General features: G+C 39.6%; 1 protein-coding gene and 1 long non-coding RNA gene across 9 annotated transcripts in view; one reads left to right on the top strand and one right to left on the bottom strand.

Moving 5' to 3' along the window:
- Positions 1-14,680, top strand: part of ANKEF1 (ankyrin repeat and EF-hand domain containing 1) — a 34,618-nt gene extending 19,938 nt beyond the window's left edge. For 6 of the 8 annotated variants that reach the window (XM_077872220.1, XM_077872216.1, XM_077872218.1 and 3 more), the window contains 3 exons: positions 895-1,058; positions 2,471-2,608; positions 3,446-3,769. In XM_077872220.1, coding sequence (XP_077728346.1) covers positions 895-1,058; positions 2,471-2,608; positions 3,446-3,604 — 461 coding nt within the window. In that variant the 3' untranslated portion in view covers positions 3,605-3,769. Of the gene's footprint in view, positions 1-894; positions 1,059-2,470; positions 2,609-3,445; positions 3,770-8,540; positions 8,614-14,497 lie in introns of those variants that run through there. The other 2 variants (XR_013364894.1, XR_013364893.1) reach the window with 2 other exon arrangements.
- Positions 6,565-9,043, bottom strand: LOC144297958 (uncharacterized). The gene is made up of 2 exons (XR_013364914.1): positions 8,531-9,043; positions 6,565-6,999 (listed from the first exon to the last, which is right to left on the bottom strand). It is a non-coding gene; the product is annotated as an uncharacterized LOC144297958 (long non-coding RNA).
- Positions 14,681-27,865: the final 13,185 nt, after the last annotated feature.

The raw sequence follows: 27,865 nt of genomic DNA, 5'->3' as shown, positions 1-27,865 counted from the left end.
AGGTTTTTTTTAAACCACTAGATTAAAGTGACAGAAGATTCTTCTATCAAATCCATCTAAAAATTTCTAAATGCCCAGTCTTAATTTCTGTAGTTATTTCACTGTGGCTCAGGAAGCATTAGTTTGTGAGCTTGCACCAGTTTCCAGACTATAGCTTGAGTTATCACTGTCATAACTGGAAGTTTGGAGGAGGTAGCAGAGTTTAAAGGCTGTAGAATTTGGATTTTCTCTAAAGCTAAACAAAGTAATTCCCAAGAGTTTGAGGCTCTCTCTAGGAAGTAGATGGGAAGCCTTTCTTAAGTCATAAATATCACGAACTGAAAAATAAATAACATTTGAATAAATATTTGACCTCATTTCTTGGAGGTATCATTTTCTTATAGTGGAAGCCATTGCTTCCTTTTGATGAGAAGAGAGCATTAACATTTCTGGCTGCTTCAGGATTCCCCTGAGTCACTGGTAGTATTGTTTCAGGCCTGCCTGAGGATATTACAGGTGTCATAATACCTAGCCATCTGCTTCCCCAGGCTTTTTTGGATATACCTCCTCATATCAGGGAAAGGGGAGGATAATTGTCACACAAAAGGAAATGTGTGCAAGACGGGAAGAGAACCATCAGTCAAATATTCAAATGTAAAGATTCTACCAATATTTCCTACCCACTTTTCAAGAAACATGCTCAAAAAATTAACAAGAAAAAGTTGTATTGCCAGTAAATGGTACTTTAAATTATGAGATTTCAGAGCTCGGTCCACCTTAGAGGGTATCTGAACATAACTATTGGCTGTAGTAATCACCCTTGCTACCTCATGCTGAGGGCTGATATGCTGAGGTTTTTCTGCATTCTTTATTATCAGTCTGTGTATTGCAACTCTGAACTTATGTCTTCAACAGGACATACCGCCATGGATATTGCAAAGGCGTACGCTGACTATAGAATAATTAGTTTGATTCAAGAAAAGTTGGATAACTTGCCAAAACCAGCAGAAAATCAAAAACTGAAAGGCAAGCCACCTCCTAAAGTGAAGAGCGAAGGCCTTGAAATTAAGAAAGAAGAGGTAAGAAAAGTGATCAACTACCCATTAGTAACTGGAACTCCTTAAAAACTTGTTGGGAGTAGTGCAGCATCACTATGCTACACAACATGGGCAAAATAATATGCAATCCATATATTCAGCACTATTATGTAGTACTTTGAAAAAAAAGTTCTGCAAAGAAATTCCTGCTACTGAAAAGTCTAAAAAATGCTCATTGCAAATAGAATCCATATAAAAGCCAATTTAGTTCAGCTGAATACAATTAGAACATTGAAAAAGGAATTGGTATTGGATATGTATATATTTGATTCTGAGTCATACAGATTTTGTGAGGTGGCCCAGACAGGGAAGGAGGGTAAGAGGAATGAAGCAAAGCACCATTTTCCTTAATTTTGGTCTCAATATTTCATGACCCACCTTAACCCCCTTCTAAGGAATTTTAATAACTACCACTGAACCCTGGGGATATCGGGCCAGTTATGACTTAGATATACTGCAGAATGACTCTAGGAAGTTTTAAAGGTGCCAAAGTGACTGTTCCTGGTAATCTGGAGTGATGTGGTACTTCTAAACTACCAGCAGAAGGTTGAGGTTTTTCCCAGGGAATTTACTGAGAGACCAAGACATTGTCATTAGCAAGGACACCTGAGTGCATTTTTAGGCTAGAAGCTTCTTTTAGGGAAACAGAGGATCCCTGGAGATTCTTGGCAGAGAGAGGACAGGTATGAAATTCAAAAAGGAAAAGCCCTAACGTTATCAAGTTGGAAAGGGTTGGAGAAATGTAGGTGGTAGGAAGTGGAGAGGGTGAAGGGATTGTAACAAACATAGAGGACAAAAAACAGTAGAGAGTAATAAACATGGAAGACAGGAATAAGGATGGCCAGAGGTAAAGGAAGATCAGTTGGCTAAGCTTCTACTACATATGTCATTATCTTTTTAGTAGAATAATTTAATTCTTCTAATTAGTCAAATGGCCATACGTCAAGGATGGACATCTTGAAGACTTACATGATCTGTCACTGATACTACTAATTACATAAGAGTTAAACAAAGCAAACTAGTTATCTTTCCCTGTCCAAAGTTAAAATAATATTCTATTTCATTTCAAATTTTAATTTATATGGTAACATTTTTAAAAGAGATTTTATTTATTTATTTGAGAGTGTGAGCAAGAGAGAGAGAGCATAGGCAGGGGGAGGAGCAGAGGGAGAAGCAGACTCTCCCTGCATAGGGAGCCCCATGTGGGGCTCAGTCCTGAGACTCTGGGAACATGAATTGAGCCAAAGGCAGACGCTTAGGCAACTGAGCCACCCAGGTGTCCCTGTTTGATAACATTTTTATTCTTATCTTTATAGAACAAAAAATAATATTAGAAAGTATATATAGGTTTTTACAATTGATAGAGTTGTTTTTTTCTTTTGTCTCACTTCCAGGAACCACTTGTATCAGTTTATTCTGTGCCAACTGTATCAGAAGAAAAGAAAAAACGTAAAGACAATGTGGTTTATCTCAATTCATTGATTACCAGTGGTCATACCAAGAAAGTGGATATCACATTTATTCCACGGAGGGTAAGTACTTTGGAAAGATCTTTATAACATGGTATAAACTCATATCATTTTCCAAATACTCTTATGCAGAGCACCCAAACAAATGTCCAAAGATAATTTAAAGGTATCCTTTTGCCAGCTCCTGCTACCTTGACTCAAGTAATCCAACTTGTTTAGCTTCTAATATCTACTTTCCTTGTCACCATTTCTATAGTGACATTTTAATTGTCCTTGAAAAACTAAATTATTTTTTGATCAATGCCATTCCCTATAGCCATTTGGTCACCGAGGTCTATAGATATATTTTCTTGGTACTTCTCAGACCTTAACCTTCCTCTTTGTACCCTTACTGCCATCTCACTTGGAAGTTTCATACTAAGCAACACTGGATTAATTCAGTAGCTTCCTAAAAAATCCACAATTAAGGAGTTGGAGACATCTTTGGAGAACAAGTGTGGCCTTACCAATGCCCATCAAACCATGCTGAATAAGAGACCACCAGTCCCCTCTACCTTCTACTATGAGAATAATTTTCTTAGGACTTCCCCATAAGACATAAAGGTGGCACACCTAAATGATCTTCTAACTCCATTGCTTCCTTGTTTTGACATTCTAAAAATGAATAGCAGAGGATCATCAGAGGTAATTGAAAAGCATTTTAGTCATCCAACTAGTCACCATCAGAAATAGTGATGCCCATATAACCACTTGATGTCACATAAGAGGAAAACATAAGTTATATTGTTTTAGAAGTAAATTTGACAGTTTTAAATTAACCATACTGGACATTGTCTGGATACTGGCATGTTTGCTGGCTCTCCTACTCACGTCTGCTCTGAATATGGTGGTTTATTTAAGACCTGGAGTCCTGAAGCCACAACAGCAGAGCTGATCAGGAAAAGGGAGTTGCGGCGAGAGAGGTTCAGTTATGAGGTGGACTTTGAAGACTTCATGATGCCCTTTCAGAAGAACATCACAGAAAAAGCTAAAGCCTTAGAAGCCACCTTCAAGACCTAAATCACAGCAGTTGCTTCTTGGGATCAACATTTCGAGGCCCGGGGACCAGACTTGAGAGAAAGTCGGTATTTCCATCAAAGCCAAAGCAATCGACAAATTAAGAATTTGTAACCAAATTTTTGTTTTTGCTCTAACAACTATAAATATTCTGAGCTGTCTAGAGAAGTGTATTCTATTTTGCAATGAATTACATATAATTCTTGACAAACCCACTCATCTTCTTTAAGGATGTCATGGAATAAATGGCATTTTGTTCATAAACATAGCATTATTGTCAAAAAATTTACAGGATGTACATCATTATGTTTGATAAAGATATAATTCTAGTGGAAATTGATGAAAAAAATTTAATAGTAGAGAAGAGAAGTAGTTGTAATACATTAGGGAAGGAGTTTGTTTTTTATACAACAACACATGTACTAGATACTGGGATGTACTAGACACCTGGAGTCAAAGAAACTTTAGCACCTCTGGTAGATGCTGTCAGCATTCTCCCCCTTTCTCCTCAGCTTTGGGTTTGAAGCAGGCCTGACTTCCAAATGCTGGAAGGCTGCCTCTGACACTTAAACTTTGTACAGTAGGACCCAACTTCCTGAGAATAGGAGCCTCCTGGAGGAAGCAGCTCTCAACCAGTGAGTGAACAGATGCTGTGTATTAACTCCCCAGCAACCTACTGCTCTGGTTGGATTGTTTGGAAGTGCTTGTTCCTAGAGGTTCCCCTGAGAGGTTAAGATCACATTGTCCACAGTGGTAGTTTGATAATATTCCCTTCCCATCGGCTGCCTTCCCTCCCCCATCCTCCTACATTTCTCATACCTTCAGGTCTTTATCTGAAGATCACCTCTGAAATACATATACCTAAACCCTTGTATCAAGGTTCCTTCTGGAAGGACCCAAACTAAGATAACAGCTACAGTACTAGTTATAATTCTGAGTCCCCCTAGCAAATATTGCAAAAGTGCATCCCTTATCTTCTGTTTACTATAAAATAAGCATTTCCCCAGAAAGAAGGGATGTGCCCCTAGGGTCTCGTGCAATTGAGAAACAGTTTTAAATGGTATTCATACACTAGCTGAAACTTCGAGCAAAATCTCCAGATGCCAAAGAATGTATATATGATAAAGAATGACCAGACACCATATGTGGCTTTTTCTCAAGGCAAGGGCCTGGGGTGGGGGGAGGGGCAGGATTTAAAAGACTCACCATGAAACTTTACAGTTATCCATTGGGACCTGGACCAGGGGCCTTATACCTGGAAAAGAGATATGTCAGGATTCTACAAGAGAAATAGAACCAGTAGTGTAGATAGATAGGTAATAGATGATAGATAGATAGATAGATAGATAGATGATAGATAAGATTTATTGCAAGGAGCTGACTTACATGATTGTGGGGACTAGTAGAGCAGACCATCAGGAAGTCCAGGCTGGAAACTCTTAGTTGAAAGCTGTCCCTGCAGTTCATAAGTGAAATCTCTTCTTCTTCAGGGAAACCTCAGTTGGGCTCTTAAAGCCTTTCAACTGAGAGGATCAGTCTCACCCAGATTATGGAGGATAATATCCTTTAGTTAAGTCCACTAATTGTAGATGTTAATTGCATCTGCACAGCTCCTTCATAGCAATACCTACAATTAGTGTTTGGCTGAGTAACAGAACTATAATGTAGCCAAATTGAGACATAAAACTAACCATCCCTGGAGGTGGACTACTGAGTAAAAAGCTAGGTGAGGCATAACCCACGGTAGGAAATGCAGTAAGTGCTGGGCAAGAGCTTCAAAAATACCCGCAAAAGCCCCATTGACAGCAAGAGTTCACTTTAGTACATTGTCTTCCCAGAGAGCATCAACTCTAGGTTACAACCCTGTCAGCCATATATGACAAAAGCCCTTTACTTTATCCCCTCTGTCACTTTCCACCTGTGGAAGAACCTTTAACGGAGCTAGCGAGTGGGGGGTGGGGGGGAGGCTGGATGAGTGAGAGAGAAGCTAACCAGGTCACTTTCCCTTGAGGCAGGCTGAAGTTGGAGTTCCTTACAAGTTTTGTAGTATGGAGCCTGGAGGTTCGCTATTAAACAGAACTAAACTTTGTTTGTTTTATGAGTTTTGTATGTAGATGCTTATTCTTAATCATTTTAAAGTTTTGAGTTAACATCAAATGTACAGAAAAGATGCAAGAATTTTACAAAGAATTCCTCTATATTCTTCGCCCAGATTACCTACATGTTAATCGCATGGCTTACCTCTTTGTTTCTCTCCATATATGTGTGTGTGTGATTTTTTTCTGAACTACTTGAGTGTCAGAAAAAATAACTAAGATATTTGTCCCTTAAGATAACAAGATAAGTTGTCCCTTACCTTAAAGACATCAGTACATATCTCCAAAAAACAAACATTCTTTTACAAAGTCATACTATACCTGTCAAAATTAGGAAGTTAATATTTGAATTAACTAGTATACAGACCTTGTTCATATTTTGCTATTTGTCCCAAAAATATCCTTTATAGCAAAAGAAAATCCCAGATTGTGGGCTACATTTAGTTGTCCCATCTATCTCTTTAACTTGAAACAGTTCCTCAATCTTTTTTTTTTATGACATTGATATATTAGAAGAATATATGTCAGTTATTTTGTAAAATGTCCTTCAATTTTGATGTCTTATATTTCCTCAAGATAGTTTCAAGTGATACATTTTAGGCAGGAATACCACAGATGTGAGATTATGCCCTTCTCAGTACATTGTATCAGGAGGCATGCGATGTTGATATCTGATGTGAAGTTTGTGAACTTTAATCTCTTGGTCAAAGTGGTATCCATCTGGTAAAGTGGTATTTCTTTATTGTAAAATTATTTTTTCCTTTGCACTTAGTATCTTATGAATAGAACCTATAAAACTATATAGATATTCTGTTACCCCCATAATTTTCACCTAGTTTTAACATTCATGATTTTTGCCTAAAATAGTTATTATGGTGATAGCTGTCATGATTTTCTAATTTCATCATTTGTTCTACATTTCTTAGTTGGCTCTCTACTTTCTCTATTTCTTCTTCCCCATTAACTCATATATTTAAAACAGTATGGACCCATGTATTCCTTTTTTAGAATAAATGAGTTATCAGCCTTTATTAACATTATTTTGATGCTCAAATTTTCCCTGATTTGGCTAGTGGAAGCCCCTAACGCGGCTCCTGAGAACAACACATATTGTTTCCACAAATAATTAGGGGACATTTTATTTCTTAAATATGGTGAGAAATGCCTTACCCATGGTTTTATTCAGGACCAAGTTGGTATTGCAGACTTTCAAAGGGTCTAACTTTCTGCTGTAACCCTAGTGAATACAACACTTCCTCACTGCTAGTTGCATATAGTGGTCTTCTGTGATCACCTTCAGCCCTTTACAAATGTACACCGAGAGGAAGTATTAATGTCAAGTTCTTTAATTCTCTTTCACAAATATGTTTATATTCATTTAAATGGCTCAACAACATGTCTGAATGGAAATTGTTTGAGAGAACATTCAAGTGCCCAAGTTTATTTCACGTTTAACACTAAACCCAAACAGATCAAAGCCAGAGTTCTTTGATGGCCCTATAAGGCCATCAGTACTAATCAAAGAGTGGTCCATGGACCAGCAACATCACCTGAGGGCTTGGTCCCACCCCCAAAAATTATAGTACAGAACACTATATAAGCTTAAAAAATATTTTGTAAAGGAAATTTTATTGGCATAAAAACAGCATGTCAAAGAAATTTTAAAAAACAGTATAGGGACACTGGGGGTGGCTCAGTCAGTTAGGCATCTGGGTTTGGTTCAGGTCATGATCCCAGGGTCCTGGGATTGAGCCCCAAGTCAGGCTCTGTGCTCAGTCTGCTTCTCTCTCTCTTTCCCCCTTAACCCCTCTCCCCATTTGTGCACTCACATGCTCCAATAAATAAAATCTTTTAAAAAACAGTATAAATGGTATGTATAGTAATCTCAGATGTGTAAATATGCAACACTCAAATAGTAGTTTTTCTGGGCTTTAGAATTCTGAATGGACTTTTACTGTCTTAATTTATATTTTTATCCTTTTTAACAATGAGTATGTATTACTTTTCAATTAACAACAAAATTATTTCTTGGGAAAACAAAACAAGTTCCTCCAGAAGTCCAGAATGCCAAGGTAATTTTATTAGTATTTGCCCGTTTTATTCCTTTATGTATATTGATTTAGTTATGATTCACTCAGAAGGAGACACTGAGCCAGGAATTCAGGAGCAGGTGATTTGTTGAGAAAATGCAACTGGGGAAACCAGTTGGGGTGCAAGGGTAAGCAAAACAGAGAAGTTAAAGAAGCCAGATAAGGATGAGTTTACTGGTGAAGCCCCCGCTTCATTTTAACCCATGGGGAGCTATAGAGAACAGGCAAAAAGGATTGAGCTTTTAGATTCCTACATCTGTTAATAACTAGCCTTGGGGGTACTGGTAAGGCTATTCCAGTGCTCAACAGCAATTCAATGAGTTGAATTGTGGGTCATGTGGGAACTGCTGGTTAGGAAGCATGCAGAAGCTGAGGGTGGGTGCAGGATGGGAAAAGAGACACCAACAGTGATGCAGTAATGTAGATGTAGATGCTTAAGTTTAGAAGGAAATACTCTCTTCTATGCTTGTTCTTATCTTTAAATTAACACTGTGTAAATTGGTTAGGAATGTGGCTTTTGTAGTCAGCAGACTTGGATTTGAATCCTCACTCTACCATTTACTAGCTGCATATACATGGATCAAGTTACAAATGGTCTTTGAATCCCAAGGTCATCCTCTATGAAGTAGGGATAATAATCTGCCCCTCAACAAACCGCCATGAGACTCAAATGAAGTTACACGTGTAAGGTTTCTACTTTTGTGTCTACACAGTCAGTGCTCAATAAATGTCTTGTTTTTTACCTTCTTCCAGTCCCTAGGGGCAAGGTAAACCAAAAGAAGTCACAGGGATGAAGATCCAGACCTAGACAATCAGAAGAGTAAAGGTTTGTTGAAGCAGAATTAATTTCAGACTGTCAGTTGAAATGATTTAAACACATAGACATTTTCTTCATCTAGTTTCTAATAGAGAAAGATGAACATTGTCCATTTGCTATGAAAATAGTTACTAATTCCAGCCATACTAATTCTAGTGGCCCAAACATTGACTTTTCTTTTGTTTCTAGAGCCAAACCAACTTCTTCTAGAATCAAAATAGTTAGGTTATTAAAATGGAGTTTTAGTTTGAGCTCCGTAGAAATAGAGCTTGAGATAGAAACTCTTGTGTAAATGCTTTATTGCAGGAGTGCTCCTAGCGGGGACTGGGCCTGAGAGATGCCAGGATAAAGAGGGAGAGGACATAAGGAAAAGAAAGTCAGAGTCTGTCTGACTCCACAGGGAGCCATGGAGGATGAATTGTACCACGGGGGTTGCCCTGCCCAAGGGAAGGAGGCTGGCTGTTGTGTCTACCCTGCATCAGTCATTGGCCGGCCTCCTGGGGGGCAGAAACCTCACAGAGACAAGCTGGCTCCAGTCAGCCAAAGGCAGTCCTTTAGAGGAGGTAGCTCTGAGCTGCCAGCCACAGCCATAGAGCAATGGGTGTGCCAGCTGATAAGGGCAATCTGGTAGCATCTGTTACAAGGGACACATTTATGGGTGCAAAGTTGGGGTGTAAAGTTTTCGATGGTGACTTCTTGGGGTTCATTTTGTATGACAAGCTCTTTTTTTTTTTTTAAAGTAACTTTTACAAACTTTCCAACTTGTTGAAATCATTCCATAGGATAAAAAATGAGTAAGTACAGCAACGAAAACCAGTTCAGCGGCTATGTAAAAGGAGAAAATAATTTGTTTCTTCAAGCTTGAGTTGAGCATTATCAATCATTGAAAATTATAACCATAAGAGACAGAGGAATTCAAACCCCATGCTCAGAATAAGGTCATGTCTAATTGGTACAAGTGAATCACTCCTAGTGCAGTTAATTTAGCAATTTTTATTGAATTCACAGTTTAGCATATTCCTTATGTAGCCATGAAAGTGCCCAAGAGAACCACTCAGGCTGTAGTTTGTTTTTGAGGAAGGTGGTATAACAAGAAAGAAAGTGAAGAATTTAGATGCTTTCTACATGCAGTTATAAGTTTGAAGTAAATAGTCATCTGAACTGTGTTATTATTTTCCAAATATTTGGATCCTGGGGGGAATTTATAAATGAAGGCAGATGAGGCATCTGTGCACATCAGATAAGCTCATGCTAACATTCTTAGATCTTTAGGTAATTGTTACTACATCATGAATTTTATCTGGGCAAAGAAGAACTGAATATTCTGTTAATGTTCTGGAACTCACTGGAGAATTTTTTTATACCGGATAAATAGTTGAGTATTATGTGATGCATATGTGTGTGTATGTATTCAGGATTAATAATGATGGCCTTTCCCTTTTATCTTCAATAATAAGACTTTGAAGAACTAATACATAAAAGATTATTTGATTTCCATAGGTTTAGTGACTTTTTTATAAGATGATTTGACATATCCATGTATGTCTTTAAACCTGGGAGATTATTATGTTCTTTGTTGTTGAGGCATGGAAGCTCCAACATGATGCTCCTCTCTTAAGGAAGTTGGAAATAAGAAAAATAAGAATTCCCTCACAAAAATTAAATAATGAAATTAAGACAGAAAGAATGTAATGAGCAATAGAAAAAGTATTCCTGACAAGTTTAAATGGATCCCAAGCTAAAGCAACATATTGCACAACTAAAGAAAGAAGAGTGTCAGCCAGAAGGAGGATTGGTCAGAATAGAATTATCATGACATGACCACAGCCAGGCAGACTATGTGTCTCCAGATTCTGCCCTCCATGGGATAGCTCTGTTCTCTGTAAAATGTGCATTTTTGTTGTAGATCTCGACTTTTCAAGACTGCACCACTAGAATTTTGAATCAACCAGCAACACTTTCTCTGCACACAATTTGGTCATATTCATTCAGCATATATTTATTGAGCACTGATATTGACAATCCTGGAGCTGTTCTTGCTTTCCCCACGTGGTCTATCAGGGAGAGATACCCAGGTTTCTGCATCACCTGGCTTCCAGCTGGATTTTGGCAAAGGCAGACACTCATAAAAGATTGGAAAAGAAAGGAATAAGAGAAATTTCTCTGTTTGCCTTGGGCAGCTCCCATGCAATAGATGTATCTGTCTCCCTGTGGCACTAGCTCCCCCCGGACCACCCCACCATGGTTCCAGGTCCCACCAGGTGAAACTGGTTCCTGGGTTCTGGTGGTATCACCACCTCCTCCTGTCCCTCCAGCTTGGGGATGCCAGCTTGTTAATATCTGGACTGCCTTCTTGTGCCCTAGTAGCTACCCAACTTCTATCAACTGCACCACCAAATCCTTACATTAACTTCCCCTCCGATAGTACTCAAAGTGGTTTTCTGTTTCCCTGGTTGAATCCTGACTCGCCACGTATCAAGCATGTGAGGAGAAAATAAAATGCAAAATCAGGCATAGCTCCTGCCTTGTAGAGCTTACAGTTTGGTAGCAGAGACATGTTTTAATAGAATAACCACAAAATACATATTTGATAATCACACAAGTTTGGATAATTATCATAAGACAAGATTCCACAGCATATACTCATGTAAGGTTTTCTTTTTTCATTTAAATTCCAGTTAGTTAACATACAGTGTAATATTAGTTTCGGGTATACAATATAGTGATTCAACAATTCTCTACATTACTCAGTGTTCATCACTATAAGTGTACTCTTAATGCCAGTCACCTATTTCACCCATCCACCCATCCCTCTCCTTTGATAACCATCAGTTTGTTCTCTATAATTGAGTCTGTTTCTTGGTTTGATTTTCTTTTTTCCCCCCTTTGCTCATTTGTTTTGTTTCTTAAATTCCACATGAGTGAAATCATATGGTATTTGTCATTCTCTGGCTATCTTATTTTGCTTAGCATAATACTCTCTAGATCTACCCATGTCATTGCAAGTGGCAAGATTTCATTTTTTAATGGCTAATATCCCATTGTTGATATACATCACAACTTTTTCTATTCATTAATCTATGGATACTTGGGCTATTTCCATATTTGGCTATTGTAGATAATGCTGCTATAAACTTTGAGATACAGGTATCCCTTTGAATTAGTATTTTTTTATTCTTTTTTTTTTTGTATTTTTTTATTCTTTGAGGGAATATCTGGTAGTGTGACAGCTGGATCATAGGGTAGTTCTGTTTTTAACTTTTTGAGGATCTTCCATATAGTTTCCCAGAGTGGCTGCACCAGTTTGCATTCCCATCAACAGTTCAAGAGGGTTCCCCTTTCTCTACATCCTCACCAATGCTGATGATAGGTTTTAATACAGGTAAAGGGTATGATAATAGCAAGACAGAGCATAGGCAATAATATATGGCTTTAAGATTCCAGGCATACCACCCCTCCACCCCCAGGGCCTTTCTTAGTTACTTAGGATAGGATACACTTCATCTTCAGATTATATACTATCAATATAACTGGGCCCAGGGGCACCTGGGAGGCTCAATCGGTTAAAGCATCTGTCTTCAGCTCAGGTTATGATCTTGGGATCCTGCATTGGGATCCCTGCTCAACAGGAAGTCTGCTCCCTCTGCTTCTGCCCCTCACTCCCACTTGTACTCTTTCTCTCTCTCTCTCAAATACATAAAATCTTAAAAAAAAAAAAAAAAAAAAAAAAAGAACCATGGGCCCAGATACATGTTTGTTGAAGGGTCTTTTGTATCACTAGCCATATTAAAAATCAGGAAGACTGTATGACCTGTTAAAACAGATGCAAACTATCAATCTATACATCCTAGAAAGTCTAGTTAAGTTAATACAGGTTGCTTCCAGAGGAATTTTGAATTTTAAACCACACATTATAAAGTCTTAGATGCCATGTTTTCTCATTATCCGGAGGCATCCCAGGAGATCAGCATAGTGCTAGCCTTGTATAGCTGCAAGGTACCCTATCCTGAGACAATGTAGAAACTCACAGAGTCACTACAACATCAGATGACTTCACACCAATGAAATGGCATTTTAGCTGAGATCTGAAGGATGGGGAATTAAGTTGACCCTGATGGAAGAGAAGAGTCTGATGGAACGAATAGCATTTTGCAGGGCAGACTTGTTCCAAGAGATGAAAGGAAGGCAGTCTAATGAGAACAGAAAGAGAAACTGGGTGGAGAAAGAGGCCCAAACTAGATCCATTGAAAACCCAGCCAGGGTTTTTACTGACCTGATTGGGAAAGACTACCTCTTCACTTGAGATTCTGACAGGTTGTGAGCCTGGAGCCGTGGGTGGATCTCTGTGCCGTGGTGCAGGCACATTCTGTCTGAGATTGGAGCTCATGTAAATTTAAGTAGAGCTGAAGGAGCAGGGGAACTGGAGAGTGATTGCCCCCAAGCCCAGGAAGGAGACACACTTCAAGTGTTATGTGCAGTCTCTCTGGGTCTACCCCTGGAGGTCCTAAGCTTCATGGGCCATCACGTTCTCTTTTGATTAAGTTGGTTTGTGTTATGGGCCCTAGTACAAAAGGGCTGCCCTTCAAGCATTTTGAAAAGTGCCAGCGACTGTGGTGTTACTAAAATCAAGGAAATTCCTAGGGTAAGGGGAGAATCAGCAGAATTAAATAGGAATCAAATACTTACCCAAATCCATATGGTTACTTTATAAATCCCTGAAGGGATTTTCCTGCCACATCAAAGATGTAAGGTAATATACACTTAAATTATTTTAAAATTAGTCTTGGTAAGCAACTGAAAATCATGCATGTACTACTTCCTTAGTGCCTGGTCCCCTGTAGAGAGGTTTATTCTTATGCTAATCCATCCCTGTTACACTCCTGAGTTCCTGCATCTGTTTCTTGGTGTTTCCCTGTTTCTTTCTACTGGACTATATTAACCCTCCCCTCTGCCACTCCTAACACAGCTATGTATGTGTCTGAAACAAGTCTTCTAAATCAGTGCCCTCTGGTCAAGGGCTCCCCTTACTCCACCATGCTTCTATTTGAGTCTCAACTCTACCCCAGGCTCCAATATGCATAGAAATTGTCAATCATTCTGAAAAATGAAGGAATTGCACATTAGCAGCGAGCAAAGGGTTTCAAAACCCCTTTACAAATGACTTTGCAAGAGTGTTTCCTTTTTGGGAATGCCTAGGTGGCTCAGTGGTTGAGAGGTTGCCTTTTGCCCAGGGTGTAACCCCGGGGTCCTGGAATCAAATCCCACAATGAACTCCCTGCATGGAGCCTGCTTCTCCCTCCGCCTATGTCTCTGCCTCTCTCTGTGTGTCTCTTATGAATAAATAAATAAAATCTTTATATATTAAAAAAAGAGTGTTTCTTTTTTGGAGGGTAGGGTGGGAGGCAGAACTGGTAGGATAAAAACACTTCCTAGACCACACATCAGCAGATAAATGTGTTCTGCAGCATGAAATCTACTCTTATAGTGCCAATTTCTAAATGTGCCACGTGTTTTATGATGCAAATGTGAGCACCTCGCCTTGGGCTTTTCCTCATTTGATATGTGTGAGTAGGAATGCACAAAAAAACAAGAACAGATGATATTCTCTAAGCCATTTGGTGAGAAGTGTCTGACAAAAAAAAAATATAAAATGTACTTATCGATTCAAATGCGGTAATTGGTTTGGGGCTTTTCTAGATCACCTTTTCTACTTATAGAAATCATTTTGAATAGAGCAGAATGTTCTTAAATCTTTTCTGCACCATTTTTAAAAAATCAATAGTCCAAAAAGGTTAATCCTTTTCAGGTTTTAGAGGAAAATGTATTACCGGAATAAAGAGAGAATAGTTTTCATTTTTATCTAAACTTCTCTGTTTGTGTCTGGTTTTCCCAGCTCTATTTTCTCACCTCTAGCATTGAAATTGATGGCAAAGCTTAAGAGAAACACAAATTGAAACTGGGGGAGTTCAAGTGGAATCCTCACTTGAAGACTATAAGTCATTCGTTCATTCGTTGCTTGCAGTAAATATTAAGGATCTCCTAGTTACCTGTCAGCATTCTAGGCACCTGGTGTAGAATCTGAACAAAGCTCACTCACTGCTTCCTTGGCACCTGCTGCCATGATGGGTAAAGACAGTAAGTAAACACAAAGTATCATTATGAATTGTGATGAATGTAACTGGGTGAAGTTTTAGATTGGGAGGCAGGGAGGTCTTCTCTGAGAAAGTATCTAAGACCTAAAGAATGAGCGGCAGCTGCCAGATTGAGAGGAGAGCGAGGGAGGCAGTCTGTACACAAGAAATCACCTCAAAGTCTCTGAAGTGAAAGAGAGCCTGGCTTGGTAAGGAGTATGCACCAAGGAAGACCAGAATGGCCTTGAACAAATACAGTGGTGGAGGGGAGAGAGTGGAGGATGAGGTTGAAAGAGAAGCTAGAATCAGATGTTGAGGACTTGCAGAGAAGAGTAAGGAGTGTGACTTTCTAAGTTCAATATAATGGCATTTAAAGGGTGCAAGCAGACAGATGACATGATCCAATTCTCTCTATTAAAAGGTCATTGTGGGGGAAAAAACATCATTATGGCTGCTTTATAGAAAATGCTGAAATGACAAAGTTAGAAGTGATCAGTCAGGGTATTTTAATATTATTAAAATATGTGGTTCCTTATGATTGTAGCACAGCTTAGAGTATTGGCAGTTGTGTTAGCCAGTCTCCAAATCAGTCCCCACGATCCACTTCCTCCCAGTTTTCACATGCTGGTGTGGTTCCTTAGAACATTAAACAGAGTTAATCTGGGTAACCAATAAGATCATACAAAAATGATGGTGTGTGACTACTAAAAATCAGCCAAAAGAAACACTGCAGGCTCCTGTTTGCTCTCTTATGGATTACTCACTTTGGAGGTATCTAACCTCTATGTCCTGAGAACACTCAAGCAGCCCTGTGGAGAGTTCCATGTGGGAAGGAACTGAAGCTTCCCACCACCTGCTAGCACAAACCCTCCAGCCATGTGAGTGTGCCGCATTGGAAGCCAATCTTCCAGTGCTAGTCAAGCTTTCAGAAGACTGCTGCCCTGGCCAATATCTCATGTTGGTCTCATGAGAGACCCCTAGCCAGAATCATCCAGGTAAGCCATTCCTTTATTCTTGACCAATAGAAGCTGGATGCAATATAAAACATTCATGGTTTTAAGGCACTAGGTTTTAGGGCAACAAGATGCGACAAGAAATGCCTAACACGGTTATGGAGGCATAGAGAAGAGGGTGGCTTTGAAGTGTGTTTGGAGGTAGACAAGATGGGATATGACTAAGGCCTGGATTTGTGGGTGAGGTCTGAGGAGTGACAGCACTGAAATCACCTCCCAGATTTCTGGCTTATACAACTGGAGATATTGCATTGCATAGGAGAGCAAAGAAGGCATCAAAAAGCACATATCTGAGATCAAGGGTCCTGTTTGGGAGGTGTTATGTTTAGTGACATCGTAAAATAGAGAAATTGGAAGAAAAGAAGAACACAGGAGAGTGTGGAGTCATGGAAGCCAAGGTAACTGGTTCCCATGAAGAAGGAAGAGCCAATTTTAAAAAGTTGCTATGAAGTTTAATACAATATTGACTAAAAGTAACTAGTAGTTCCTGACTTTGGCTGCATTTTGGAATCAGCGAGAGAACATTTAAAGACAAAACAAAAAACAAAACGAAACAAAACATACCTGTCCTCTACCCAGAAAGCCTCTGCTTTAATTGGGCTTGGGTAGGGACAGGGTGTCTGAATTTTAAAAGCTTTTCAGACCTGGAAGTGACATTTGCACATCAAGAGCAGGTTCAAGAAAAATAAAAAAAAAAATAAATAAATAAAAGCTTTCCACAACCACCATTAACTACAAAGTTGAGAACCAGTGATCTGGGCATCCCTGGGTGGCTCAGCAGTTTAGTGCCTGCCTTTGGCCCAGGGCGTGGTCCTGGAGTCCCTGGATTGGGTCCCACGTCGGGCTTCCTGTATGGAGCCTTCTTCTCCCTCTGCCTATGTCTCTGTCTCTGTCTCTGTCTCTCTCTCTCTCTATCACGAATAAATAAATAAAATCTTTAAAAAAAAAAAAAAAAAAGAGAGAACCAGTGATCTAACAGATTTGGCAATATGGCTGTACGAATGAGCTTCGACAAAATTGTGGGCCAGACACCAAATTGGTAGGTGCAGTAATCAAATCTATTACAGTTCATCTTTCTTCGTTGTTTTCACAGAGCACTGTTATAGTTCTCCAATGTACAGTCGTCTAGGAAGTTGAACTTCCTAGTAGTAACCCTGTCTCAGAATACTTTTTAACTATTTCTTAAGTCAGTGATTCTCAACAGAGGCTACTATTAAAGCCACCTGAGAAGCTTTGTAAACTATCCATGGCCCTATCCCAGGCCAATCAAATCAGATCCCAAGGGTGGGGAAAAGGGCAAGGGGATTTTCTGAAAACACCCGGGGTATTCTTGCGCAGCCTAGGTGGAGATCACTTCCTGGAGATTATGTAGAAGCAATGTGAATGTGTTGTTTGCTTGGTGCTGCACCATCTACAGCAGGTGCTTAAAGTCACAAGTTGTCAAATGCCAAAAGGGAAATGACAGAAAGAACTTTCATTGGCTAAGCCCTCCCTCAACAGGAAGGCAAAATTTGTATAGACTTCTCAATGCTTTACTGATAATTTCCTCCCTTCTAACACCTACTTATAAGAGGTGAAATGCCATGGAGGAGAGGGGCTGAAATTGGAGGGAAAGTAGGACATGTGCCCTGGAGGAGGGCAGATGTTTTTTGCATAATGCATTGCACAACCCTATGCCAGGACCACAGGGTACTATATGAACCGTGCTCCTGGAGTTACGGCAAGCAACAGCCCTGTCTGTAAGTCATCTTAATGAAAAACACACATCACAGAAGCAAATTGGATGGATAGTATTGACTCTTCTGAGGGTTATTTGGCTTTATCTTGCTAACAACATCTTCCAAGTCATTGCAAGTCACATTGCTCCTGATAGTCAATAAATTACCCAAGAACTCCATGGGCCAGTACATTAGCATAAGGAATTCAGCTCTGGTTTAAAAAAAAAAAAGTCACGGGGATCCCTGGATAGCTCAGCGGTTTAGTGCCTGCCTTCGGCCCAGGGCGTGGTCCTGAAGTCCCAGGATCGAGTCCCACATCAGGCTCCCTGCGTGGAACCTGCTTCTCTCTGCCTGTGTCTCTGCCTCTCTCTCTCTGTGTCTCTCATGAATAAATAAAATCTTAAAAAAAAAAAAAGGCACTATTTTTAGTCTCCAGCTTTTGAGGCAGGCAGCAGGAAGTATAGCTAAGGGATTTCAGAGTTCACAAAAGTGAGACCAGTGAGATACCTGCTAATCTCTGTTCAATTTGTAATATATCTATGTCTTTCTAGATGTCATAGAATTGGTAGGCTTGGAATTCACACTTAATTCCTTAATAGCATCTCAGCCCTTTCACTTACTAGCTATATGACTTGGCAAACTGACCTCTCGCAGATTGTTTCCTCGTGTGTAAACTAGTGACATTCACTCACTGTAGTACTGGCTAGTACTATTCACCAATATTTCCTGACTGTCCCCACACACTGTAGGACTGTACTTCCTGTCCTGCCCTCTTATGGTTGGGTGGTTCCGGGCAACTAGTGGTGAACAAATGAGTTGTGAGCATAAGTGATGTTTGTCATTGCCAGGCTGCAATTTGAGTCGGAGGCTTGAGAGTCTTTAAGCTCCACTTCCCTTTGCTGCTGGCTCTTCTGTCAGCCCAGGACACACAGAGCAAGGTCCAGAACTGCCTGTCAATGGACATGACAGAAAGGTTCTGTCATGGTAGATTATAAGCAGCTAAGATTACAAGGTGTTGACTACTCTAATAGACTTTCTTCATAGAATTGTGTTGAGGACACAGTGGGACAATAAATATTATCCAGCCCACTATGAAGTACTAAGTACATCCATGTTTCCATTGTTCAATCATTGCTGGCCTTCCGTGTCTTAAGTATTAGCATTTGTGTAGCTCTAAGGATAGCATTCTCAGGCCTCAGATTAGAGGACACTTTAGAAGTGTCTACTCTGACATTTAATCATTCATGAAAATTATTGATGAGTTTGTAAATCATATTTTCAATTCAATATTATCAATAATTAATAATATAGTTGATTGATAATTGATAATATTCAAGAACTTTAAGACAACTCATAATGGCTAAAAACTAATATCTAATCTCCTTTTCAATAAATAACCATAATCAACTGATTTTTACTCCACTCTCACCAAATGCAATTGAGAGAAGTCTTGTTTGATAAATAGTGAAGGAGTGTTTAGTTTTAACTCATAATAAATGCAAAGAATATGGATTTAAAGAAGAAAATAAAAAGAAATTCTAAAATAACGTTGGTTTCTACCTTTCTCTTTGCTTTTTTCTCAAATATTTATGCTCTACTTATAAATATGCACCTGTATAAATTATGACTAAAGCTATTTTTACTGCTTCACAGTAAAGTTTTACTAAATTTTTACTAATTTTACTAATTTTTTACTAATATTTTACTAAATATATGGAACTTTAATCTCTGGTGTATCATGTGCCAAAGGATAATAGATTTGGCAACAGAAATAGTTACATTCCATTAAAAACCAACTCTATAATTCACAACTGGACTTAGGTTCTCTTCCCAGTCCAATGATACGCTTAACTTCCAAAAAGTCTAAGACAAATTTTTTAGTTTTATAATTTGTAGAGTTATATTTTTCCATTTTAAATGATAGATTCTTGTATGTATGTTGTTTTCCATGGGATCTCAGAATAACTAAGTGGCTTGACAATAAATATGATTTGAGTAAGTTCAGTAATCTCTTGATAGGAGGTGGTTTGATTATTTGACTATTCCAATTATTAAATCATGTTCTTTAATTTTTGAAAACTTAAATATAACTTTTTTATTGTAAAAGGAATACATACTCATACAGGAAAAATGCAAATTAGAAGGAAAAAGAAAAAAGTCACCTCTTATCCAACTCTAGAGAAAACCACTGACCACCCCTTAAGGACTTTATTCCAGTCTTTTTGCTCTGCACACATTTGCCATAAGGGTAAATGCAAATGCAAAATAACATACAATGTTTCTTAACCTTTGTTTCTAGTTATAAATGTAATCCATTTGGCTCCTTACACAGAATTTGGGGAATATAAAAATTAAGACAAAGACATCATCCAGGGGAAAACTACCAGAGATCACTACTATTAATATTTTAGTGCTTCCAATAAAAGCAATCATTACCTAGCTACTTCAGAGTTCAATCAAAAGGTATATTCCATAGAACTGTCTTCAGCAGCATGATTAGATTTTCCAGTGTGCTGAATATTTATTCACTTCTGGGTTGGAGCACCTGCATTCATCATGAATTCACAATATGAGGCAACTACACTATGTTACATCCTGATGTTACAAGATAAATCCAGCCTGTTCTTACCAAAAACTCCAGGTTTGGGGAAGATGTAGTGTAGGAAATTATTTCAATACAGAGTGATTAGTGCTAGCATTTGAGATAAGCTCAAGATGCAGTGGAGCATAAACCTATCCTGCTGGGGAAGGAAATGTGAGGGAAAACCAGCTTCCTGGAAGCTATGCAGTAGGGATTTGCTCTGAGGGATGGGTGTAGCCAAAGACTGGGAGGAAGAGAACCAGCAGGGAGCATATTCTACCCAAGAACAAAGTTAACCCCACAAGGTTGGAAGATAGATCAAGAAGGGAGAAGTTAGCATCAACTTTGTATTTTCATAGTAAGGAGTCTGAATTTTATGCAGATGGCAAGGAGGCAAACAATTAAGATAACATGATCAGGTGTGCATGTAAGAGAGTGCATTCTAGTAGGAAGGGATGAGAGACCTGGCAAAGGGGGGTGGTGAGGGGGCACAATAAACTATGATACTGTTCAGACTAGAAATGGAGAGGCCTGTGTGAAGGCAGCTGTGACAGTGACTACTGGGGTTGTCAAAGAAGCTTAGTGTATCCCATACCCCTTCATGTGCCCCTTGGGGATCAACCTTAGATGTTGACTATAATTGAAGTCAGAACACAAGGAACCTGTGCTAGGTCACATATGGAGAACAAATGGCTTGGGTTGGTTACCTCAAAGACCCTTCTAGAGCAATGTGACCACTGCAGAACTAGAAAGATACTCCTTTATGTCAAGATGATTTTATTGGAGCTTCCGGTTGAAAGGAGAGTAAAGCTATTCAATACAGTTACTGAATCATAGTCATTCATAGTACACTAATGAGATGGTGACCCAAATGGGTACACATTTGGTGGATAAACAAATACGTTGGTTAGGGGATGAGGATTTCACAGATGTCAGGAGACATTGAGGTTCAATATAAATTGTTTTCTTTTCCCATGTGGGTTGGTAATGTGGTTTATTTTGCAGAGTTCCCTTAATTAAGATGACCAACACAGAAAGCTATCCAAATATTTTAGCACAGCACTTACAACTGTCTGTAATTTGGCCCCCGAATACTTTTCTTTAAACTGAAAGTTGTTTGAATTGCCTTGAGGAGGATAATGAGCTTGCCATCACTGGAAGTATTTTTTTAAGAGGGCTGAAAAACCACAGGAAGAGAGGTTTTAGGTGGATTAAAATACTGGTTTGCAGCTTTGAGGTGAGGATTTTTTTTTCCTGTTGTAGTTATGTAAAGATATGCTTATGTATTACTTTTTTTCTTTCCTGTTCTCCAGTACCACATAAACAAAGTCAATGAAGTTGGTATGAGATTTCAGATATAAGGTCAGAAACCCAGATACCTAGAATTCCTTAAACACATATATTTGAAGTCTGCATACAGCTTGACTAGGTTGGATCTTCTTATAAAGAAGAAAATGTTTTATTCATTCAACCTTAATTGAGAGCTAACTCTATGTCTAGATACGGAAAAAATAGGTCACAGTAAAGGGCTATTGAAAATTGAATCAAATTACAGACAGAGTACAGGTGTCTATTCTCATTGTAAAGCCTTTTTAATGAAAGAAAAGTTGATGGAAATAATCTATAATAGTATGTAAAAACAGTTTTCCATCAAAGGAAATTCATCACAGTGTGATAAAGTAGAAAACCATCATGTGCAGAGAGGGTGACAAGTCCAAATACACATTATGTGTATTGGAGATTATGATTTTTTCAAAAGTCAGAATCATCAGAGAAAGCCCAAGGAAGGGCAATGCCATCAATGGTGGAATATGATGGAAGGGGACACTCCATTGTCTGATGACAAGTAATGCTGTCTCTACCTGGAAGAATTCAGGAAATCTTTTAGGAACTGAGGTCTGAGCTGGCTTTGTAATTCTTTAAAGTTCTTAGTATTCCCTCTAACACTGCTGACTGAATTTGCTCAGGATGAAGCCACAAGTCCCTTGGGAGTGTGTTACACTGGAAAGAAAAGATGTGTGACTCAGGCAATTTGACAGTGACTCCCACTGCAAGAAAAAAATCTGTGGCACAAGGTCTTTGGGGAAGACTTTCTTTCTCATTTAAGTCCTTTTCAATGCCCTGCAATTACTCACAGAGTGTCAAGAACCTAAGACAAACTTCAAGATTAGTATCTGAGACATATGGAATTACCTTTGGGCTGAGGGGCAAGACAAAGTGGGAAAGTTTATAACCAGACAAATTGGGGCAAGTCCAGTCCCAGGTATCTGAATTATCATTCCCACCATGTTTTAGAGTAGATTGAGAATTTCTGTGTCTCCAATGAGATTTTTTTTCTAAGAAACTAAATTAGAGGGCGGCCCGGGTAGGTCAGCGGTTTAGCGTTGCCTTCAGCTCAGGGCCTGATCCTGGGGACCCAGGATCGAGTCCCACATCAGGCTCCCTGCATGGAGCCTGCTTCTCCCTCTGTCTGTGTCTCTGCCTCTCTCTCTCTCTCTCTCTCTCATAAATAAATAAAATCTTAAAAAAACAAAAAAGAAACTAGATTAGAGAAACCTAGGATGGAAGATGGAAACTGTCAAAGCAGTGATTGGTGAAAATGGAATTGGCAAATGTGACTAATGGGTGGGCACAGAAAAATGAGAAGCACAATGTTAAAATGGGATCAAATGAAAAATCTGAAATTTTATCCTGTAGGAGATGGCTAGAAACAAAACAATTTCATTCTGAATGAGAACAGGATTGCTAAGAATCACTCTTCAAGCAATCTAGGATTTAAATCTCCATGCAGCCCAGGTGGCTCCCCGGTTTAGCCCCGCCTTCAGCCCAGAGCCTGATCCTGGAGATCCGGGATCGAGTCCCACGTTGGGCTCCCTGCATGGAGCCTGCTTCTCCCTCTGCCTGTGTCTCTGCCTCTCCCTCGCTCTCTGTCTCTCATGAATAAATAAATAAAACCTTTAAAAAAATAAAAAAAATAAATCTCCATGTTCTACACTCAAAAACTGAATGGACAAACTAATGCCCAAGATTTTAGGACCATGCTCCCTTCTTCATATGTCTAGCTTCTTCCCATCCTCCAAATTCAACATTAAAATTATATCCTTACATAAAGTTCTCTATGACTACTAAGCAATGTGGGCTTACATAGTTCTTTGGAATGCAAAGCACAGGTGTTTCAAAGTGAAATGATTAGAAAACTATCCGCCCCAAATTCTGTTCATTGAAATATGCATTCATTCATAGCACACCTGTGCCCTGCCCAGCTTCTGCTGGCCCTCTCTTCTGATTGTTATTTTCATGGAACAGTCTCTAATAAACGATCTGCAACTCTCCCTAAGGGCTTTCTCTGGCTGCAGGAGGACGATCCAGTGTGCAAGGAAGGCTGGAAGTATCTGTGTGTTGATGCCTCCAGAAGTAGCTCTTAAGACCTGGCCAGTGGGAAGTGTTGGGTAAATATCCCAATCCTCACCTCTCTGGTAGAGCAACTTTGAGGCATGTCATGCAAAATCTCTCCAAAGTCCCCAAAGGCCCGAGCTCCTGCTGCCTACCATGGTTAATTCTGCTCATTAACACACTTTTGATGGCTTTTCCTCCTTTCCTTGTCTTACCTCCTCACTCACCTTCACCTCCGAGTGGTTCCTAGGACCACTCTCCATATAAACTACTTGCACTTATAAACTTATCTCACACTCTACTTCTGGAGAGAACAACATGAGAAAATGAGCCAAATGCTAAAGAAAGTAGATTAAGAGGAGTTTGAGCCAACAACAGCTAATGATTAAGAAGCAAGCATTGCTCCAAGTAAGAGCTATAAATGATCCCACTGGGGAGGACTTCTCAGGGTTTCCCCAAGCCTTGTGGGAATTCCTTCTATCCACCTGTGTGCAGCTGTGAAATACTTAGTGGAAGCTGACTTTCACTGGAATCCTGAATTACTGTTCTCAGTAAACTTCAATAGTGTACTACCTAAAATATACGAATTTCAAAGTTCAGTAATAGTGAATTCTTCATATAGTAGTTTAATAGTATATAGCACTTGCTTATATATAAAAAAAATAAAGTGACATATGGTGTATCATTTGCTCATAATAAAGAAAAAGCTCTCAACATTTCATCAGTTTGAGCCTTTAAGACTCCTGAAAGCCTCGTAAATTCTGGTCCATACTTCGACAATTCTCACCCTACATAGAGGTCACGTTGGGTAAAAACCCCACTACTGCAAGCAAATGCCCACTGCTTTCTTGGCAGCCTGACCCTGTTTATTTTTTTAAAACAGTATGTTCCTAGTCTTTGAAAGAGCTAACATGCCTTTAGGGAAAAGAGGAAATGAAAAGCACACAGCAGTCTTATTGATTTTGGGTTTAATATTTACTTTTCTCTCTCCTTGGGTCAAGGCTGTGAGTGTACACTGGGCTCTGGCTGATCCTTATCACATTCCTTCAACAGTCATCCTTCAGGAAATCCTGCTTTCTAGAGGGAAAACCTGAAAGTACCCAGGAGGAATTAGCCACGCTTATGCCGTTCTTTGGTTCTCTATTTGGGGTGGGTGAAGGTGGGGCACACAGATGTTAAAGCATTCACTGTTTGCAGAGAACTTCCTTTGGGTCTAGATTTCCTCTACCACCTGGAAGCCATTTTTCTAGTTGCCTATGTGTTTTGCAAGTTCATCTCCAGCTACTAGGCTACAGAGAAGTTGAGGGCAAGGGTCTTGCCTAAATGCATCCTTGGGACAGGGCAGAGTGAAAACACCACCCTTGCCTGGGGTTAAGGATGAAAGCAAACCTGAGACCTGACTTCCACTGCAGCACCTCCTGCAGGCTCCACCAACTTAGTCTGAATCCACGCCCTGCTTGACTTCTTTCCCTCCCCTCTTGCTTCCTCTATTTCTTTATGGTCTCCCTGGAGCTCTCCTTTAAGAAACCATTTGCACATGATTCTCATCTCAAGGTTTTCTTCTGTGGATCACCAGCTTGGAGCACTGGCAATATGCAAATTAATGGCTACCATTTTGTCTTAGTCAAGGGTCCTTGATTTCCATGGAGGAGAAACCCACTCTAATCAGTTTGAATGGGAAGTTTACAGAAATATACCATGCCTTGGGGTTTGGGGATTAGAAAGTTATCTGTAAATTTGGGGGGCCACATGGTCTCCTCCCTTCTCTGATTCTCTCAATGCATAAACTCATTTTGCTGCAATTCAGTATTTCCTGTGAAGCTTTAATGTAATTGTTTGCACATGGCTGTGGCTTACTAAGGAAACAAAACACTTGCCCTCATTCTACAGAAAACCAGCTTATTCGAACTCTTACTGCCTTAGGTCCAAATGTCAAATACCAGGGGAAAAAAAAAACCCAAAACAAAACCCCAAAACCCAAACACCAGAATCTAATTAGCCCACCTGAGGTCAGATGTCTTCCCCATCTCAATCAGATGCAACTGTGGAAGCAGGGTCCTCTTCTGAGACACAGCCACTTCTTCAGCAGTACTGTGGCATGGGTGGACTTTTTCACATGGGATTATAGGCTTAAGGCAATGACAGACATCTCTAGGAGAATAGTAAGCCAAGACTTTTTTTGTTCTGCCTTCAAACCTCTCAGGATGGCCTTGTCCTACAGCAAGAAGATTCTCACTCTTGAACAGGTCTCATCTACTCCAATCACATGGGCTTGTTCACTGTCTATCAACACGCTAGGCTAACTTTGTCTCCATGCTGAATTTTTTTTTTTTTTTTTTTTTTTTTTTTTTGCAGTTCCTCCAGCTATACGGGCTTTGTCTCTGTTTCTGCAAACACTTTCCTTCCTTTATTTCTTGCTTTTTCCATGAAGTTTTTCCCATCCTACCCTAACACCTATAGCAGCATTATATTTTGCTCATTTGCCCAGATTACATAATGAAGTCAGGGTTATCTTCGCTATTTGATAAGCACCTCAGAATCAGGGAGAGACCATGCCTCCTACTTTTGCTGCTTCCTCTACAGCACCTTGCATCATTCTGAGCACACAGCAAAACATAGCTGCTCCTGCTTAACATGCCAGTTGGAGTAGATTAGCCTTTTCTCCAACACTTATTTCAATGCCTTACTCAGGCTGAAACACAAAGTTGTTTGTCTTATTGTCTCAAACTTTACCACTACAATGTGAGTTTGCTCTACTTCCAACTGCCAGTATCTGCATCTCTTTGCCAGAGGGCTTTCTTCCAAACAGCAGAAAGCCACTCTGGCCTCAGCACAGTTGACTGACAGTCTGGGAAATTAATTACTGGTAGGCCTCCACCAACAATCCTTAGGGACTGGTGGATATACAGCCCAGCTCCCCTGTCCTAGACAGATCAACTCTGGGTCTTCTACATGGCTCCCAGAGTTCCCCAGTGGGCTTGGGCTCCAGTTGCCCACAGTGGTAACTTAACTTGGTAATGCAGTCTTTTTTTTATATAAAGATTTTATTTATTCATAAGAGACAGAGAGAGAAAGAGATGTAGGCAGAGAAAGAAGCAGGCTCCATGCTGGGAGCCCGATGTGGGACTCAATCCCGGGACTCCAGGATCACGCCCTGGGCCCAAGGCGGACAGCCACTCAGGCGTCCCGGTAATGCAGTCTTTATCATTGCCTTCCCTTCCTATCTCATTCCCCACTTACCTACTAAGTGTTTCCTGTGATCACCTCCCAAAAAAACTGCTTACTTTATCTTCTTTCTGGGTCTACTTTTGAGTGAACCTAATCTAAGATGAAATTGAATAAATATTTATGGAATGAATGAAAAGGCGATTTTCACCTTCTCCCTTACAGAGAAGCCAGGCCAGGGACAGGGTTGAATTTCTCAAGACTGGGAGAATAGAAGACTCAACTCTGTATACCTCAAAAGTGGAAGCATCCATAAAAGGGAGGCTGCATGAGAATGAATTTAAAACCAAGAACGCTGGTGGTCGGCTCCATAGCTCAGGGGTTAGAGCACTGGTCTTGTAAAACCAAGAACGCTGCATCATGGGGGCAGTTGTGAAGTTCACAGCCTACAGCTGGGCCTAGAGAAAGCAGGTGCCGACAATACAGCTGCCCACAACTTCCCAGCTCAATTTGGGATGGGTAATAGGTCTTCGCAGCCCACTAGCAATACCCCTACTTGTCTTGGTTTCCACTAGTCCAAGAAAAAGAAAAATCAGCCAGGAAAAAAAATAACTATGATTAGATGTTTTGCTAAATTCATGAACAATGTTTGACTTGAGCTATGAAGTCACAGAAATGTCCCCTTTCTTATATCTTAAGTTTTGAAACAATTTCTAGCTCCTGAAATCACTTTTCAGAAACAAAGCATACAAAAGCCCTACAAAAGGATGACAGGGAAAAAAGCAGTTAACCTCTGATAAACTGGAAGAGCAGCTTGAATATTTCTAATGGTTAATTGCACAATTCAACTTCTTGAACATTTAATGTGTTATTCCTTTGTTTGCTGGAGGAATGCAATTGCTCAGTGAAATGTGGAAAGACTTGACAAGGACTGTTTTCATGATTATCTACCAACTTCTTGCTTTATCTTGTTTGCTTAATCAAATGTCTACTTGTGATCTCTTTGCAAAGTTCTGAAATTCATTACCTCTCTCCTTAAAGAGAAGCTAATCTGCTTGGGAAGGAAGACTTGCTCCTCATAGGTCAATGAACATGAGCATTTTCTAATAATTAGTTCCAAGCCCCAGTTTCTAGACAACCAGTTCAGCAAAATTTTACTTCATAAGAAACTGACCTATTTTCAGCAGAATCTCTGCAACTAGTACAAAGTGTAATATCTCATAGAACTGTGTTAGTCTGTCATTATCGCAAAATGATTTT

Source organism: Canis aureus, chromosome 26 (genome assembly GCF_053574225.1).
Source record: "Canis aureus isolate CA01 chromosome 26, VMU_Caureus_v.1.0, whole genome shotgun sequence".
Taxonomy (NCBI): Eukaryota; Metazoa; Chordata; class Mammalia; order Carnivora; family Canidae; genus Canis; species Canis aureus.
This window is presented reverse-complemented; position numbering and strand designations above follow the sequence as displayed.